This window comes from Sus scrofa, chromosome 14 (genome assembly GCF_054392235.1).
Source record: "Sus scrofa isolate SSC_HxYL_T2T_F1_AM1 chromosome 14, Sscrofa_HxYL_maternal_Yorkshire_Landrace_v2.0, whole genome shotgun sequence".
Classification (NCBI taxonomy): Eukaryota; Metazoa; Chordata; class Mammalia; order Artiodactyla; family Suidae; genus Sus; species Sus scrofa.
The window spans coordinates 94,051,712-94,067,623 of record NC_139396.1 but is presented as its reverse complement, the minus strand read 5'-3'; the positions used below and the strand labels follow the sequence as shown (position 1 = coordinate 94,067,623).

The 15,912-nt window shown below is 37.6% G+C and overlaps 2 protein-coding genes and 1 non-coding gene across 20 annotated transcripts in view; 1 reads left to right on the top strand and 2 right to left on the bottom strand.

The window, feature by feature from the left end:
* DNA2 (DNA replication helicase/nuclease 2) overlaps window positions 1-15,912 on the top strand; it is a 349,771-nt gene that overhangs the window by 25,650 nt on the left and 308,209 nt on the right. The window lies entirely within an intron of this gene.
* The window catches only part of CCAR1 (cell division cycle and apoptosis regulator 1), a 68,095-nt gene that overhangs the window by 24,809 nt on the left and 27,374 nt on the right, over window positions 1-15,912 (bottom strand). For 17 of the 18 annotated variants that reach the window (XR_014828001.1, XR_014828000.1, XR_014828002.1 and 14 more), the window contains 8 exons: window positions 14,630-14,759; window positions 13,555-13,716; window positions 9,537-9,762; window positions 8,591-8,704; window positions 7,890-8,056; window positions 6,941-7,151; window positions 6,040-6,123; window positions 3,558-3,743 (listed from right to left, as the gene is read on the bottom strand). Coding sequence is in view for 15 of the 18 variants with exons in the window: in XM_021072498.2 (XP_020928157.2) it covers window positions 3,558-3,743; window positions 6,040-6,123; window positions 6,941-7,151; window positions 7,890-8,056; window positions 8,591-8,704; window positions 9,537-9,762; window positions 13,555-13,716; window positions 14,630-14,759 (1,280 nt within the window). In the remaining 3 variants the exon portion in view is untranslated. Of the gene's footprint in view, window positions 1-3,557; window positions 3,744-6,039; window positions 6,124-6,940; window positions 7,152-7,889; window positions 8,057-8,590; window positions 8,740-9,536; window positions 9,763-13,554; window positions 13,717-14,629; window positions 14,760-15,912 lie in introns of all 18 variants that reach the window. The other variant, XM_084997075.1, reaches the window with a different exon arrangement.
* LOC146396857 (small nucleolar RNA SNORD98) lies at window positions 8,186-8,250 on the bottom strand. Its single transcript, XR_014828616.1, has one exon. It is a non-coding gene; the product is annotated as a small nucleolar RNA SNORD98 (small nucleolar RNA).

The window sequence follows — 15,912 nt, the reverse complement described above, 5'->3', positions numbered from 1 at the left end:
AATCCTCTGGGCCACCAGAGAACTCTAATTCTTCACTAAAAGGTACCAGGGCTTCCTGGGAAATGGCTGACTTCCGAGATAGGACAAAGGTAGCACACAGCGAAACTCAAAGACTGTATTGCGCTGCAAAATAAAAAAGGAGTCCTCAAAAACATGACGAGGACATTTCAAAGAACACAGAAGTCAACTTGAAAAGCCTCATGCTGGCCAAGCTTGAGACAATTTCATTGCCAAAATAAATATTTATAACCTATTTAGTAAAATAGGAAATCACGCATCTCTTAAGAACAAGGTAATTTTCCTATACAATTACAAAAACATGATCGTACCCAAGAAATTTAACATTGCCTCAATATTGTCTAATATTATATCCACTATCAAATTTCTCAAATTATCCGAAAAATATTTTTTTTTGCTTTTTAGGGCCGCACTCGCAGCATGTGGAGGTCCTCAGGTTAGGGGTTGAATAGGAGCTACAGCTGCTGGCCTACGCCACAGCCACAACATCAGATCCAAGCCATGTCTGCGACCTACACCACAGCTCATGGCAATGCCAGATCCTAACCCACTGAGCAAGGCCAGGGATCAGACCCGAAACCTCATGTTCCTAGTTGGATTCATTTCCGCTGCACCACGACAGGAACTCCCTGAAGAATATTCTTTATGGCTTTTTTCCCCCTCTATCTAGGATCTAGTAAAATTTCACTCAGTGCATTCAGTTGTCATGTTTTTGTTTTTTTTTTTTTTGTCTTTTTTTTGTCTTTTTTGTTGTTGTTGCTATTTCTTGGGCCACTCCTGCGGCATATGGAGGTTCCTAGGCTAGGGGTTGAATCGGAGCTGTAGCCACCGGCCTACGCCAGAGCCACAGCAACTCGGGATCCGAGCCGCATCTGCAACCTACACCACAGCTCACGGCAACGCTGGATGGTTAACCCACTGAGCAAGGGCAGGGACCGAACCCGCAACCTCATGGTTCCTAGTCGGATTCGTTAACCACTGTGCCACGACGGGAACTCCTGTCATGTTTTACTGACCTTCTTTAAACCATTCTTCTTTTGTCTTGCATTAAAAGTCACATAAGGTGCTTTGTAGAATTTCTCACATTCTAAATTTATCTGTTTTCTCAGAAACAATTAAATTAAGGTAAAATATTTTTGGCAGGAATGCTTCATAAATAATCATGTATACTTTACAAGGCATTCCATTAGGAAACACATAATGTTGGTTTATCTAGTTACTGGTGTTGTACCTGCCTCTGGTATAACTGTATTTCAAACTCAGAAAACACAACAAGTTTATGCACAAAAGAGTTATCTACTACACATAAGATTAAGGCATAAGTTGAGCTTGAATAAACAACCTTTGAGTCTTAAGGACTGAGATGCAATCAAACACATAACCTTTTTTTTTTTTTTTTTTTTTTTGTCTTTTTAGGGCTGCACCCAAAGCATATGGAAGTTCCCAGGCTAGGGGTTAAAATGGAGCTGTAGGCACCTTGGCCTATGCCACAGCTACAGCCAACACAGGATCTGAGCCGAGTCTGCAACCTACACCACAACTCGCCTACACCACAGCTTACACCAGATCTTAGCTGAGCGAGGGCAGGGATCAAACCTGCACTCTCATGGATACTAGTCAGATTCATTTCCACTGAGCCACAACAGGAACTCCATACACTGCTTTTTAAGTAGCAAAATTCTCAGAAAGGCACTTCATTAGAACTCAATCTGTAAACTTAACGGCTCTGTCAATAAAATTTTCTCTCATTTTCTTTATCTAAAACATTATTATTCATTTTTAAAAGGGAGGATTAAGAATACATGACTTGGTACAACCACTATGGAAAACAGTATGGAGGTACCTCAGAAAAATAAATATAGAAGTACCATATGACCCAGCAATCCACTTTTGGGCATATATTCAGACAAAACTTTCACTGAAAAAGATGTAGGAGTTCCCACTATGGTGCAGTGGTAAACAAATCTGACTGGGAACCATGAAGTTGTGGGTTTGATCCCTGGCTTTGCTCAGTGGGTTAAGGATCCAGCATTGTCGTGAGCTGTGGGGTAGGTTGCAGATGAGGCTCGGATCCCGTGTTGCTGTTGCTCTGGCGTAGGCCGGTGGCTACAGCTCCGATCAAAACCCTAGCCTGGGAACCTCCATATGCCGTGGGAGCGGCCCTAGAAAAGGCAAAAAGACAAAAAAAAAAAAAAAAAAAAAAAAAAAAAAAAAAAAAAAAGAAAAAGATGCAAACACCCATATGTTCACTGCAGCAGCACTATACACAATAGCCCAGACAGAGAAATGACCTAAACGTCCCTACTAAGTGAAGTAAGTCGCAAAGAGAAAGAAAAATACCATATGATATCACTTATATCTGGAATCTAATATATGGCACAAATGAACCTTTCCACAGAAAAGAAACTCATGGACTTGGAGAACAGACTTGTGGTTGCCAAGTGGGAGGAGGAGGAAGGAGTGGGATGGACTAGGAACCTGGGGCTAATAGATGCAAACTATTGCATCTGGAATGGATAAGCAATGAGATCCTGCTGTAGAGCAACGGGAACTATATCTAGTCACGTGTGATGGAAGATAATGTGAGAAAAAGAATGTGTATATATATATATATATATATATATATATATATATGTATGTATGTATGTATATGTGTGACTGGGTCACTATGCTGTACAGTATAAAACTGACAGAACACTGTAAACCAACTATAATGGAAAAAATAAAAATCATTAAAAATTTTGGAACTAAAAACTGGCAAAATATTGCTGTAAAATCTTTGACAAAAGGTTATTAAAAAAATCTTATATGGAATTTTTATTGATCAATATAAGGCTAAAACACAATGGAATATTGGTAACAGTCACAAGGAATTAACAGAACATGAGACAGAAATAACTAATGAGTTTATGCAATCTTATTCAATCTAAGGTCCAAGTAAAATTCTATTCAGTCCAAGATATTACAAATATATATTGTAGATAGGTCCATTTGTACATACATCTCTGGATGATGATGCCTCAAATGAACTTATCTACAGAAAAGAAACAAACTCATGGACTTGGAAAACAGACCTGTGGTTGCCAAGGGGGATTGGGAGGGGGTGGGGTGGACTAGGAGTTTGGGGTTAGTAGATGCAAACTATTTCATTTGGAGTGGATAAGCAATGAGATCCTGCTGCACAGCACAGGGAACTATATCTAGTCACTTGTGATGGAATATGAAGGAGGATAATGTGAGAAAAGAATGTAAATATATATATACATACATATATATACACACAGACACTTAAATATATGTATGACTGGACTGCTTTGCTGTACAGCAGAAATTTGAGGAGGTGGTGACAGATCTATATCATGACTGTGGTAGTGGTTACATGACTTACATGCATGTGTCAAAACTTGCACAACTGTTCAATAAAAGGTCTTCTTTACTATGTAAATTATACCTTAATAAAAATATACACATATATATATTCCAAGAACTCCCTAAAAACCATATTATATTTGATAATATTTAAATGATTTAATATATACCTCTTTATCATCTTCAGATTTCCTATCATCTTCCTCTTCCTCTTCTTTTTCAGATTTCTCTAACTCCTTTTGTTCTTCTTTTTGCTCTTCTAGTTTAAGCTGTTTTGTCAATCGGGCTATTAACTGGGATTTTAAGCCTTTGGAACTAAGAGTTCGACTTTCTAATTCTTTACGGAGATCATTTACCTAAATAAACAGCATAAAAATATAGAAAAAGAAAACAAGATATTTAAATAGGGAACTGTGCAATGATCTTCTGTCTGATTTTTAAGAATTTTGGTGAAAGGGACACTTATACTGCTCATAAAATGTTTCCAAAAATGCAAAATGACAGAATTATTTTTAAAAATTAATTTGCAACACATTTTAATATGCTTTTTAAAAAAGTTAATGCTCCCCTTGCCCCAGAATTTAGAATTTCTGGGAGTTTACCCTAAGGAAATAACCTAACCACAAGAAAAAAAATCTTTCATACATTCCTTGTCATAGTCTCTCTCTTTGAAAAGTGAAGAATTGGAGTTCCCCTGTGGGACAGCACGTGAAGAGTCCTAAGCTATTGCTGCAATAGCCTGGGTCACTGCTGTGGCACAGGTTCAATCCCTGGCCTAGGAACTTCAACATGCCGCGGGCATAGCCAAAAAAAAAAAAAAAATAATAATAATCTAAATATCCAGTAAAAGGATAATAACTAACAGAGTTCCCACTGCAACACAGGGGGTTAATGATCCAGCCTGTCTCTGTGACATTGCTGATTCATCCTTAGCTCAGAAATTTCCATATGCTGCAAATACGACCCAAAAAAGGAAAGAAAAACAGTAATAATAATAATAATATATAAGAAAAAGAATTTATCAACTAAATAGGAAAATACAGAATATTTAAAAATAATTATGTGGAAACACTATTACTAACTGAAAATGTTAAAATAGCAACTTTTTTACTCAGTGTGATTGGAAGCAACCAACCACTCAGCTTATCCCCAGAAAAAATAATAAAAAGCATCAAAAATTTAAGCATGTGTTTGAGCAGTAAGTTGAGTAATTCTTTTTTCTTCAATTTTTTTTTTTTTTTTTGGTCTTTTTAGGGCCGCACCCGTGGCATACGGAGATTCCCAGGCTAGGGGTCCAATCCCAGCTGTAGCCGCCGGCCTATGCCACAGCCACAGCAACATGGGATCCGAGCTGTGTCTGCGACCTACACCACAGCTCACAGCAATGCCAGAACCTTAACCCACTGAGCAAAGCCAGGGATTGAACTCATGTCCTCATGGAAGCTCGTCAGGTTCACTAACCACTGAGCCATGACGGGAGCTCCCTTCAATTTTTCACGTATACATCCATTTTTAAAATAAGAATGGATTATATTTATAATCAAAATGAATACAAGTTTTAAAATAAAGAACTTAATAGTGAAGCCATCAGTTTGACAAAAAGTCCTGTGATGCAGGCTTAAGCTAATTTTCTGAATTTATAGAACTTAACATGAAACTTGAAGTTGAGGGTAACAACTTGGAGTAGTGCAGGAATAACAACCATTCTTACGATATACATTCTCTAAAAATAAAAAAAAGCAATGTTGTGTTTAATAACTACAGTTTCAAAGAAGGAAAAAAATCTATTTTTTGCTAAGAACAGAACTTAGCCAAAAGGTCAGCTTTCATGTGTTAAATAGTAAGTTGCAAAAGGAAGTAATGATCAGCCTTCTGATCTTCTGACCTATGCATAATTTATGTACATAGAATCTATGGATCTATATTCACAATGTAGGTCCAGAGAGGCAAAAGTGCAGAAAGATACTAGGTCCAGAGACCCTGGGGAACAAAGAAAAACTAGCACTGATTAATCAAAGAGTTTCAAAAAAGGCTCTTAAATGATCTTCTTCCCAGTTTAGATGTATATCAATCCACTTTTTACTTTTTTTTTTTTTTTTTTTTTTGCTTTTTAGAGACACACTAACAGCATACGGAGGTTCCCAGGCTAAGGATCAAATGGGGGCTGTAGTGGCTGCCGTACACCACAGCCACAGCAACACCAGATCGCTGACCCATTGAGCAAGGCCAGGGATCAAACCTACATCCTCATGGATACTAGTCAGATTTGTTTCCGCTGCAACACGAAAGGAACTCCAATCCACATTTTACTTTTAAATTTTACTCTAAAAACTGGATAATCCCTTCCTATGTTTTATTCCTTCTCCTTGAATTTAAGTTACTTAAGCAAAGAAATCCACCCTCTTGGTCAAGGTCATGAGAAAACAAGTGTTGCTCACACTAAAGACACATTACTACATTCAACAAATACTGGCCGAAATGATTTATAGTCACCTTTTATTTAATTTTTATACACACACACTCAAATACAACACAAAATATTTATATAAAAACAGTGGACATTTTTTATGGCCCATCTCTGAAAAGTCACTGTCCTCATTCTCTATTCCTGTTTATAGACTTCAAATTAAGTATCATTACTTTCAAAGTTACCTTCATTGTCTTTGGATCAAGTTTAGACCAATGGGTAGGAGTGGAAATTTCTTTTGCTTCACCATCATCCTTTTCTTCTTCATCCTGATATACAAAGTTGAGAATATAATTATTATTCTGAAACTTTAAAATAAAGGTAATTTACTTTTAAAAGTCTGTTGCTGATCTGTGCAAGGTCACAAATGTTTCAGATTGTCTTCTCCTAAAGTTATTATTTAGGCAAGTCCACGTACATACATTCTACCACTTTTAACTGATCACAAAGACACTCATCAGCCAATCAAAGCCAGATCTGTGAAACACAAAAGGGTGATAAATTACAACACAAAGGATATCAGGGATGCACAAACACTGCCGGTCTCCACTAACCACACAGTGTGTGATCTTGCCCCAATTTTCAAGCCACCCAAAGTTAAGACTGATTTAGTCAGACCTTTCAAATGTACCAAAGACGTTGCCACATAGCCTGAAATTTCAAATCTCTCAGACTTGTGGTTGTCCAATTTCAAATATCCATGACTAGAACTGATGACCGTGAAAGAGAAAATTTTTTAAATTTTAGAAAATGGCAAAATATTTAAAATGGCTTAATACTGAATCTTGCTCAACAACTGGTCCCAGATTCCAGCAACTAGACCTATGATAAAAACAAAATTCTGTGCAATTTAAGCACAACTTATTTTCCTTTGAGGCCTTAGCACTTAAAGTTAACATATTAGACAGATTTTTTTTTTTACAGAGAAAAGAACATCAACTATACTGCTGAAAGCTGGATTACCAGTCGCTGTTACCAGTTATGTTCCTCCGTGTGTGTTTGTTATGTAGTGTGTGGTGTGCATTTGTGCCTGTGTTCCTGTGCCTGTGAGAAGCGGAAATAGAAAAAGGGATTAGCGTTCAGTGCCTGTTCTCCATCAGCCTCCTTGCGTTCACCCTGAAGCTTCTCGACCAGCTGCTGCTTGTATCCTCGGGAGAGGGTTTCCCACTCTGAGCGGGTGGGAAGGCAATGCCAAACATCCGGGAAAAATAAAACCACTGTCTCCACATGAGCTGGAACTGTACGCCCCTTGTGGGTCTCCTCAGGGCGATGGTAGCGAATCTCTGCAAAACGGTACCTGTTGCAAGGGAAGAAGCATGTTGGAAAAAAAATTCTAAAATACATTTTAAAGACCCTAGTTCACTTGTAGCACATCAAGTAAAGAAATTTTGCTGCAAGAACTTGAGGTTGGTCTAAAGAAAAAAAAAATTATAGAAGCCATAGTTCCTCTTTTGGTACATTTGTACAATAGTTTATGGTTAAAAGAAGAATATGTTCCCCAAGGCATTTCAAGTTTGATTACAGAGCTACCCATATTTTAGAGAATACCTGACGAAGCTGGATAGCTGTTCAGATTTCATGTGCTAAAAAAGAATATTTTCAATTAAGTCACGAGAAATACACTAAAATACACAGGACAAATAAGCCTCAAGAGAAAATATGGCTGAACAAAAAAAAAAAAAAAAACAGCAACTACATCATTTTATAACAAAAGAATTGTAATGAAATGAAGTTCTCTCTTGACGATCTTCTCCAGCTATGCATGAAATGAAAAATATTTTCAACATACATCCAACTTCCAAAGTACGGCATAACAAAACATTTAAATTTTCACTTTATTTTGATTAGTTCTTAATCCTTTTACCCCCGAACAATTTTGGCACCAAATAAACTTTTGCTACAAATGGGTATTTTCCTTTGAGATTACTGCATGATCAAGAATGCTAAAATAAGGGGGGGAAAAGACTGATACACAAGAACATCTACATAAACTATTAAAAAAACATTTCTAATCAAGAAATAAATTGGTACTTACCATTGTGTGCATACACTTAGATCAATGCCTGTCAGAGCCTTACAACAACGAATAGCAGTCTTAATCAACACAGAGGGGTCTTTTTCTGGGTCTGGTCCATCCAACGAAGGAGACCAATGACCTCCGATGGCCATGGCTTCATCCTTGCCTTTCATGCCCACTAAAAACTAATTTAAAAAAAAGAATCATTTACATATATTATGCAACTTGTCATATTACAAATAAAATACTTGAAAAGTAAAGGAACAAATCTTTCCAATGTCATTTTTACTACCTCTGGTATGTCAGTCAAGGAAGAGTTCAGTTCATCGTGTTCCACACTGCATTTCAGCAATGGAATAGGATTTACACATCATAACTCATCCTTCTAAAGTATTTCCTCAGATAAAAAGCTCTTTTAAAAAAAACACTATAATTCAAACTTTAAGATCATCCAGATACACTAAATTCGTATCACTAAGATTTTACATGCTTCAAATATAAGGTATCAAAAGGACAGCTGAACTAGTGACATACAAATAAGATACAGGCATTACCTGAAATGAGAAAAACATCTACATCACTCAGTGCCTTAACTATATTAAAAACTAGTTATAAAACAAATCAACAAAATTTAAAAAGTAGTAATTTTAGTTTTATATGCAGACAGAACTAAGCAAGGCAAATATATACTTAAATTTAAAATAAATGTTCCATTTTACCTTAACAAGTCTAGCAGGATGTTGAAATCCATCTCGAAGTTCTTGTGGGTCTTCAGCAAGAGCACATGACTTATGATACAAATCTTCCATACTAGGGCTAGCCATCAGCATTACCTATTATAGTCAAATAATTCAATCCTGTCAAAAGTCTAAAGTAATGTAAAAAAATGAGAAGCTCTACTAATTATCCTTACATATATTAGATCTGAAGATTTTTATAAAAATGGAAAGTAAAATGCTATAGCAGAAATGGTATTAGATACCTTATAAAATTTTAACTTCTTAAGATTTTTTCTTTTTTTTTCTTTTTTGGTCTTTTTAGGGCCACAGGTACAGCATATGGAGGTTCCCAGGCTTGGGGTCGAATTGGAGCTGTAGCCTCCACCACAGCCATAGCAATGTCAGACCCGAGCCATGTCTGGGACCTACCACAGCTCATGGCAATGCCGGACCCTTAACCCACTAAGCAAGGCCAGGGATCGAAACTGTGTCCTCATGGATAATAGTCAGATTCGTTTCTGCTGAGCCACAACGGGAAATCCTAGGAGTACTTTTTGATCAATGTTCTAATACAGCAGAAAACTACTGACCATAAGCAATATACTGAATGGTACCCTAAGACTAACATACGGTGCATTCACCTAAAATTACATTTCACCTGGGGCTACCAGAAGCCACAGAACATTTCCAAAAACTCAGTAAAATGAATTTCATCTTCACGTTTTTATGAGGTTCAAAATGCTAAAAAATATTTACAACTTAAGAGTTAAGGCACAAAGAGGTTAAATTAAATTACTCATCTAACCAAAACAGAATCAGTCAGTCAAGAAGCAAATACAGGTATTTAGCTCTTAAATGTAATAACCATTTTCTGAAGGTTAATTCCACATACACTCTTAATAACTGCTCAGAAATTTTAGCTGTATATCACACACATAATACAAACCTTTGCACTGTATAAGTGATCAGCATCTGGTGGATCAAGAACGGCAATATTTTTTTCTAAGGACTCTACTTCTCTGTGCATTACATAGAAATTGCAGTAATTTCCCAGCTGAAATGGTCTTGACAAAGGGAAAGCATCCACCCATGTAAACTGAGCATCAAAAAAGTCACTAGGTATATATAAATTCTGATAACGGCGCCTTAGTTCCATCATGTCACAACTAGGACTGAAAAACAGATATGAGTAGTGAATAAACAACCTTAATACTAAAGAACATGCGAACATTCATTTAATTATGAAGCTAAATATATAACCTGATACCATTAAAAAGCAGCTGAAAATGAACAGCTAACTATTTAATGAGCTATAGCTCTTTACACACAGGCATATGAAACTGTCATTTTCAAATATGTTTACTTATAGCTTTGAATAAAAAACTAGTACCTATTTGTTATTTTTATTTATTTTTTGTGTGTAGCTTAAAACTTCAACCCAAGCTCCAGAGAAGATCTGAACAAAAGTAATTCCGCCACAGTTGAAGTTGCATTTTTGAGAAAAGTATGGTTCACATAGATGGATACAAAGAAGAGTGGTGCCAAATCAGTACGAGTGCTCTTTAATCAGGCTTATACAGGGTAGAACACAATCTTTATTCTATAGTAAGACCTAGATCAGGCAGTTACATTTAAAATTAAACATAAAAATCCACATGAAAGCAAAACCCAAATGTTTTCTGGATTATCTACATCTCCATACCTCTCTACTTAATGACTAAGATTCATACCTGATTATTTATTATATAAAAGGAGGATACATTTCTTGCTTTTTAAATCTGGCATACTGACTTTTTAAAAGGAAGATTTCCTTTTTCCTAAGAAGCAGAACTTTTAGAAGAGAGAAACTTTTGAGTAAAGCAATCTGATAAAAGGCCGAAAGATTTCTATTAAAAGCATAATGAAAAGTGGAAAACATCAATAATTTGTAAGATAAAAAGATAACTACATTTATTCTTTTAAAAGACAACTAGAGACAAGAGTACAAAATGTGAACTAGTCTATCTACAGGGATGTCTTTTTCTTTGAAATCTAAAAATAAAAATATAGAATGATAAACTTTTCACTTGATTACTGACATAATTAAACTTATTTGGATAACTGTGCCATCAGAACAACAAAAAACATGACAACAGCTATTTGTGTTTTTATTTCTTTTTTAAATTTATTTATTTTTTTATGGCCACATCCACAGCTATGGAAATTCCAGGGCCAGGGACTGAATCCAAGCTGCAGCTGTGACCTATATATACCACAGTTGTGGCAATGCTGGATCATTTAACCTACTGTGCCATGGTAGGCACTCCTATTCTTGTTTTTTAAAGAAGTGATACAAATAGTATGTTAAAGGATTCTATTTTTCCATCACCAGAATTTTTGAAGTTGTGCTTTTATCTCATAGGAGAAAAATTCTATAATAAAACAAAATATAAGAATATATCATTTCTTAGCATAAAGTCTCTTATAATCTTATTAGTATAAGGAAATCTTGGAGTTCCTATCATCATTCACTGGTAATGAACCCGATTAGTATCCATGAGAATGCAGGTTTGATCCCTGGCCTCGCTCAGTGGGTTAAGGATCTGGTGTTGCCATGAGCTATGGTGTAGGTAGCAGATACAGCTTGGATCCTGGAGTTGCTATGGCTGTGGTGTAGGCCAGCAGCTACAGCTCTGATTCGACCACTAGCCTGGGAACTTCCATATACTGCTAGTGCGGCAGTAAAAAGCATAAAAAAAAAAAAAGGAAAAGAAAATCTTGATTTCCATAATTACAGATGAGAAGAGGTATAGAAATTTAAATCACTTTTATTTTTAATGTGTTCATCTGATGTTCTGGGAATTTACTTCAAAGTGATAAAGTTAAACTGAAGATTTAATGTGGAAGGAGAAAGACAGCTGTTCAATTTATTTCCTATGCATCTTCTCCCAAAATAGCACTCTAGACTGGGAACAGATCTGGTTAAAAGTAGAGCTGCTCTAGTTAATATTTGAAGGGCTGAAGAAATGATTTTGTTACCAATGAATTTCTGAAAATGCAAAGAAGATATGTCTAAGTATACAAGTAATCAGGACAAGAAGTTTTACTAGTAAAACTAGTTTTAAACTAGTAAAACTTCAGAAGAGTTGCTGACTCTTATACTGACTTAAGTAAGTCAGAAAGAGAATGACAAATACCATATGATAACACTTCTATCTGGAATCTAACATACGGCACAAATGAACCTTTCCACAGAAAAGAAAATCATGGACTTGGAGAAGAGACTTGTGGTTTGCCAAGGGGGAGGGGAGGGAGTGGGGTGGATTGGGAGCTTGGGGTTAATAGATATAGACGATTGCCTGTGGAATGGATTAGCAATGAGATCATGCTGTGTAGCACTGGGAATTGTGGGAATTATGATGGCGCATGATAATGTGAGAAAACAATGTGTACGTGTATGGGTACCGGGGTCACCATACTGTACAGTAGGAAAAAAAAATTTGCATTGGGGAAATAACAATTAAAAAAAAAAAAAGAATAGTTGCTGATTTGACTACAAGCAAGAGTAAGCGAACAACAACTACACAACAACTAAGTAAAGTCATCAAGCAAGATTCTGGGAGGCACTGAGTAGCTTAATAATACACTGGTTTACTCAATCTAGAACTGAATACATAGGAATTCTAACTTTTTATAGGCCAGTTATGAATATTGATTATACTGATAAAATGCAACAATACGCTCTCAAGACACTGAAATGCAGTTATTTGTTCCTATGCCAAACAGTTCTTTAAATGCAAATTTTAGTGACTAATCTTTCTTATTTTACTGTAAATTTGTTTTTTCCACCTGTTAATTAATGTATACAAAAGTACCAAGGCCTTAGATAATTCCTTAGAGTAAACTAATCATTTACCACTTTCTTTCTTTTTCTTTTTCTTTTTTTTTTTTTGGCCACCCTGTAGCATTTGGAGTCCTCAGGCCAGTAATCAGATCCCAGCTGCAGTTGCGACCGACACTGAAGCCGCTGCCACAGCATATGGAGGTTTCCAGGCTAGGGGTCGAATTGGAGCTGTAGCCGCAGGCCTACGCCAGAGCCACAGCAACGCGGGATCTGAGCCGCATCTGCAACCTACACCACAGCTCACGGCAACGCCGGATTGTTAACCCACTGAGCAAGGGCAGGGACCGAACCCGCAACCTCATGGGTCCTAGTCGGATTCGTTAACCACTGCGCCACGACGGGAACTCCAACACTGTATTCTTTAACGCACTGTGCCAAGCCCAGGATTGAACCTGCGTCCTGGCAATGTAGAGAAGCTGCTGATCCCATTTTCAACAGGGGAAACTCCCGAATTTGTTTTTTATGAATTACTAGTTGCCACCACATGCCAACCACCACTTATTATCTACAATGGTCACACACTAGGTTAAGTGCTTCAGATACATGAAATCAACTCATATTCTCCATAATTGGGCTAGGTGACACAAATTCCATTTCACAGCAGCAGCTCAGAAATTCTTCATAACTTTCCAGTTACCCCTGATTCCCAAGACCAAAAAATGTATTTATGTATATATACACGTATATATGTCTGTGAGTATATATGCAGGTGTGTTTCTATTACACCACACTGTCACAGCTAACTTAAAACAATTGGTTCACTAGCGAACTATCACTACCTCTTCATACACAATGAATATTGCATAACCTTAATAGTTACCAATAGATCTGAATCTTAAATGATTCATTATAGACAGGGTGCCTCTTTCAGAAACCAGTATCTTTGATGAATGTATGAAACAATGCACTCTTGCAAAGAACTACTTCAAATTGCTACTTCAAACTGCATTTCTACCCTTAAGAGCACTAAAGGCCAGGAAATGAAAGTTGTAAGAAAAATACCTCTGTAAAACATCCATCAAAAATAAACATAATTATGAAACTGTAACTCAAAAAAACAATGGGGAAAAGAAGAACTTACCAATCCAAAGAAAATTTTGAAAACTGAACTGTATAACGTGGAACAACACGTCGAACTCTCCGTGGTGACCGCTCCCTCTCTCTTCGAGGAGATCTCTCCCGGGAACGTTTCCTCTGAGGAGATCTTTCTCTGGATCTACGCCTTTCTCTCTCTCTTTCTCGACTTAAAGCAAATTTTTCTAAAATTACTATTATTTCTCACATTATCAAAGAGTTCATTAATGAAATAATAGGTAATAAATGCAAGATTCCGCAGCATACATTTTTAAAATAACTTTTTGAAAAATGTGGTAGAATATACTTAACATAAACTTACTACTTTAACCCTTTTTAAGTATACGATTCAGTGGCATTAAGTGTGTTCACACTACAACGATCACCACTATCAACAGTTCACTTTTATTTTTATTTTTTTAATGTTTATTAACACTATATTTTTGGAGTTCCCGTTGCTGCTCAGCAGAAACAAATCTGACTAGGAACCATGAGGTTGCAGGTTTGATCCCTGGCCTCGCTCAGTGGGTTCGAGATCCAGTGTTGCTGTGAGCTGTGGTGTAGGTCAGAGACGTGTCTCGGATCCCACGTTGCTGTGGCTGTGGTGTAGGCCAGGAGCTACAGCTCCAATCAGACCCCTAGCCTGGGACCCTCCATATGCCACGGGTGCAGCCCTAAAAAAAAACAAAAAAAAGACAAAACAAAACAAAACACTAGTTTATTTTTATGTTCTTTATTTTTATATATTTTTAACAGTATATATGCGTTTGTGTGCGTATTTTTTTATTTTAGGGTCACACCTGCAATATATGAAAGTTCCCAGACTACAGGTCGAATTGGAGCTGCAGCTGCCAGCCCACCACAGCCACAGCAACACCAGATCCAAGCCTCATCTGTTCACAGAAGAGCTCACAGCAATGCCAGATCCTTAACCCACTGAGTGAGGCCAGGGATTGAACCTGTATCCTCATGGATACTACTTGCGTTTGTTACCACCAATGAGCCACATGAGGAACTCAAACAGTACATTTTTTTTTTTTTTTAATATATATTTTTTAAACAGTACATTTTTTAAAACCTACCTTCGGTCATCTTTTCTGTTAGGTACTTGATCTCCTCTCTCATTTCTTCCTGAAAATCTGGATGGTGGATCTAACCTCCGTGCTGGTTGTGGCTGGGAAACGATACGGACAGGAGGCTGCAATAAACCAGCTTTAAAAGACACAGAAAAAGATTATTTTGATTTATTTAAACAAAGTTCAAAGGCATTACCTGGTTTAATTTTAATAAAAAATTTGCTAACATTTTATTTCGGTTCTGTGACCTGTAAATGGTAGAGACCATTTGTGTGTGTGTGTGTGTATATATATATACACACACACACATATATATACATATACATATATACATATCTTTTGTCCTTTTAGGGCTGCACTCGAGGCATATGAGGGTTCCCAGGCTAGGGGTCTAATTGGAGCTGTAGCTGCTGGCCTACGACACAGCCACAGCAATGCCAGATCCGAGCCAAGTGTGCGACCTACACCACAGCTCACAGCAATACCAGATCCCTAACCCACTGAGCGAGGCCAGGTATCAAACCCGCAACCTCATGGTTCCTAGTTGGGTTCGTTTCCACTGTGCCATGATGGGAACTTCCATTTGTATATTTCATTTATTATTTTTTTTAATTTTAATTTTCTTTAAAATTTTTTTTTTCTGCCTTCTTGCCATTTCTAGGGGCTGCTCCTGCAGCATATGGAGGTTCCCAGGCTAGGGGTCGAATCAGAGCTATAGCCACTGACCTACGCCAGAGCCACAGCAACTCGGGATCCGAGCCGCATCTGCGACCTACACCACAGCTCACGGCAACGCCAGATCGTTAACCCACTGAGCAAGGCCAGGGATCGATCGAACCCGCAACCTCATGGTTCCTAGTCAGATTCGTTAACCACTGCGTCATGACGGGAACTCCCCATTTGTATATTTTAAAATAATCTTTTAAAAATGTTGGGAACCTCCATGTGCCGCGGGAGCGGCCCAAGAAATAGCAACAACAACAACAACAAAAGACAAAAAGACAAAAAAAAAAAAAAAAAAAAAAAAGGAGTTCCCGTCGTGGCGCAGTGGTTAACGAATCCGACTAGGAACCATGAGGTTGCGGGTTCGGTCCCTGCCCTTGCTCAGTGGGTTAACGATCCGGCGTTGCCGTGAGCTGTGGTGTAGGTTGCAGACGCGGCTCAGATCCCGCGTTGCTGTGGCTCTGGCGTAGGCCGGTGGCTACAGCTCCGATTCAACCCCTAGCCTGGGAACCTCCATGTGCCGCGGGAGCGGCCCAAGAAATAGCAACAACAACAACAACAAAAGA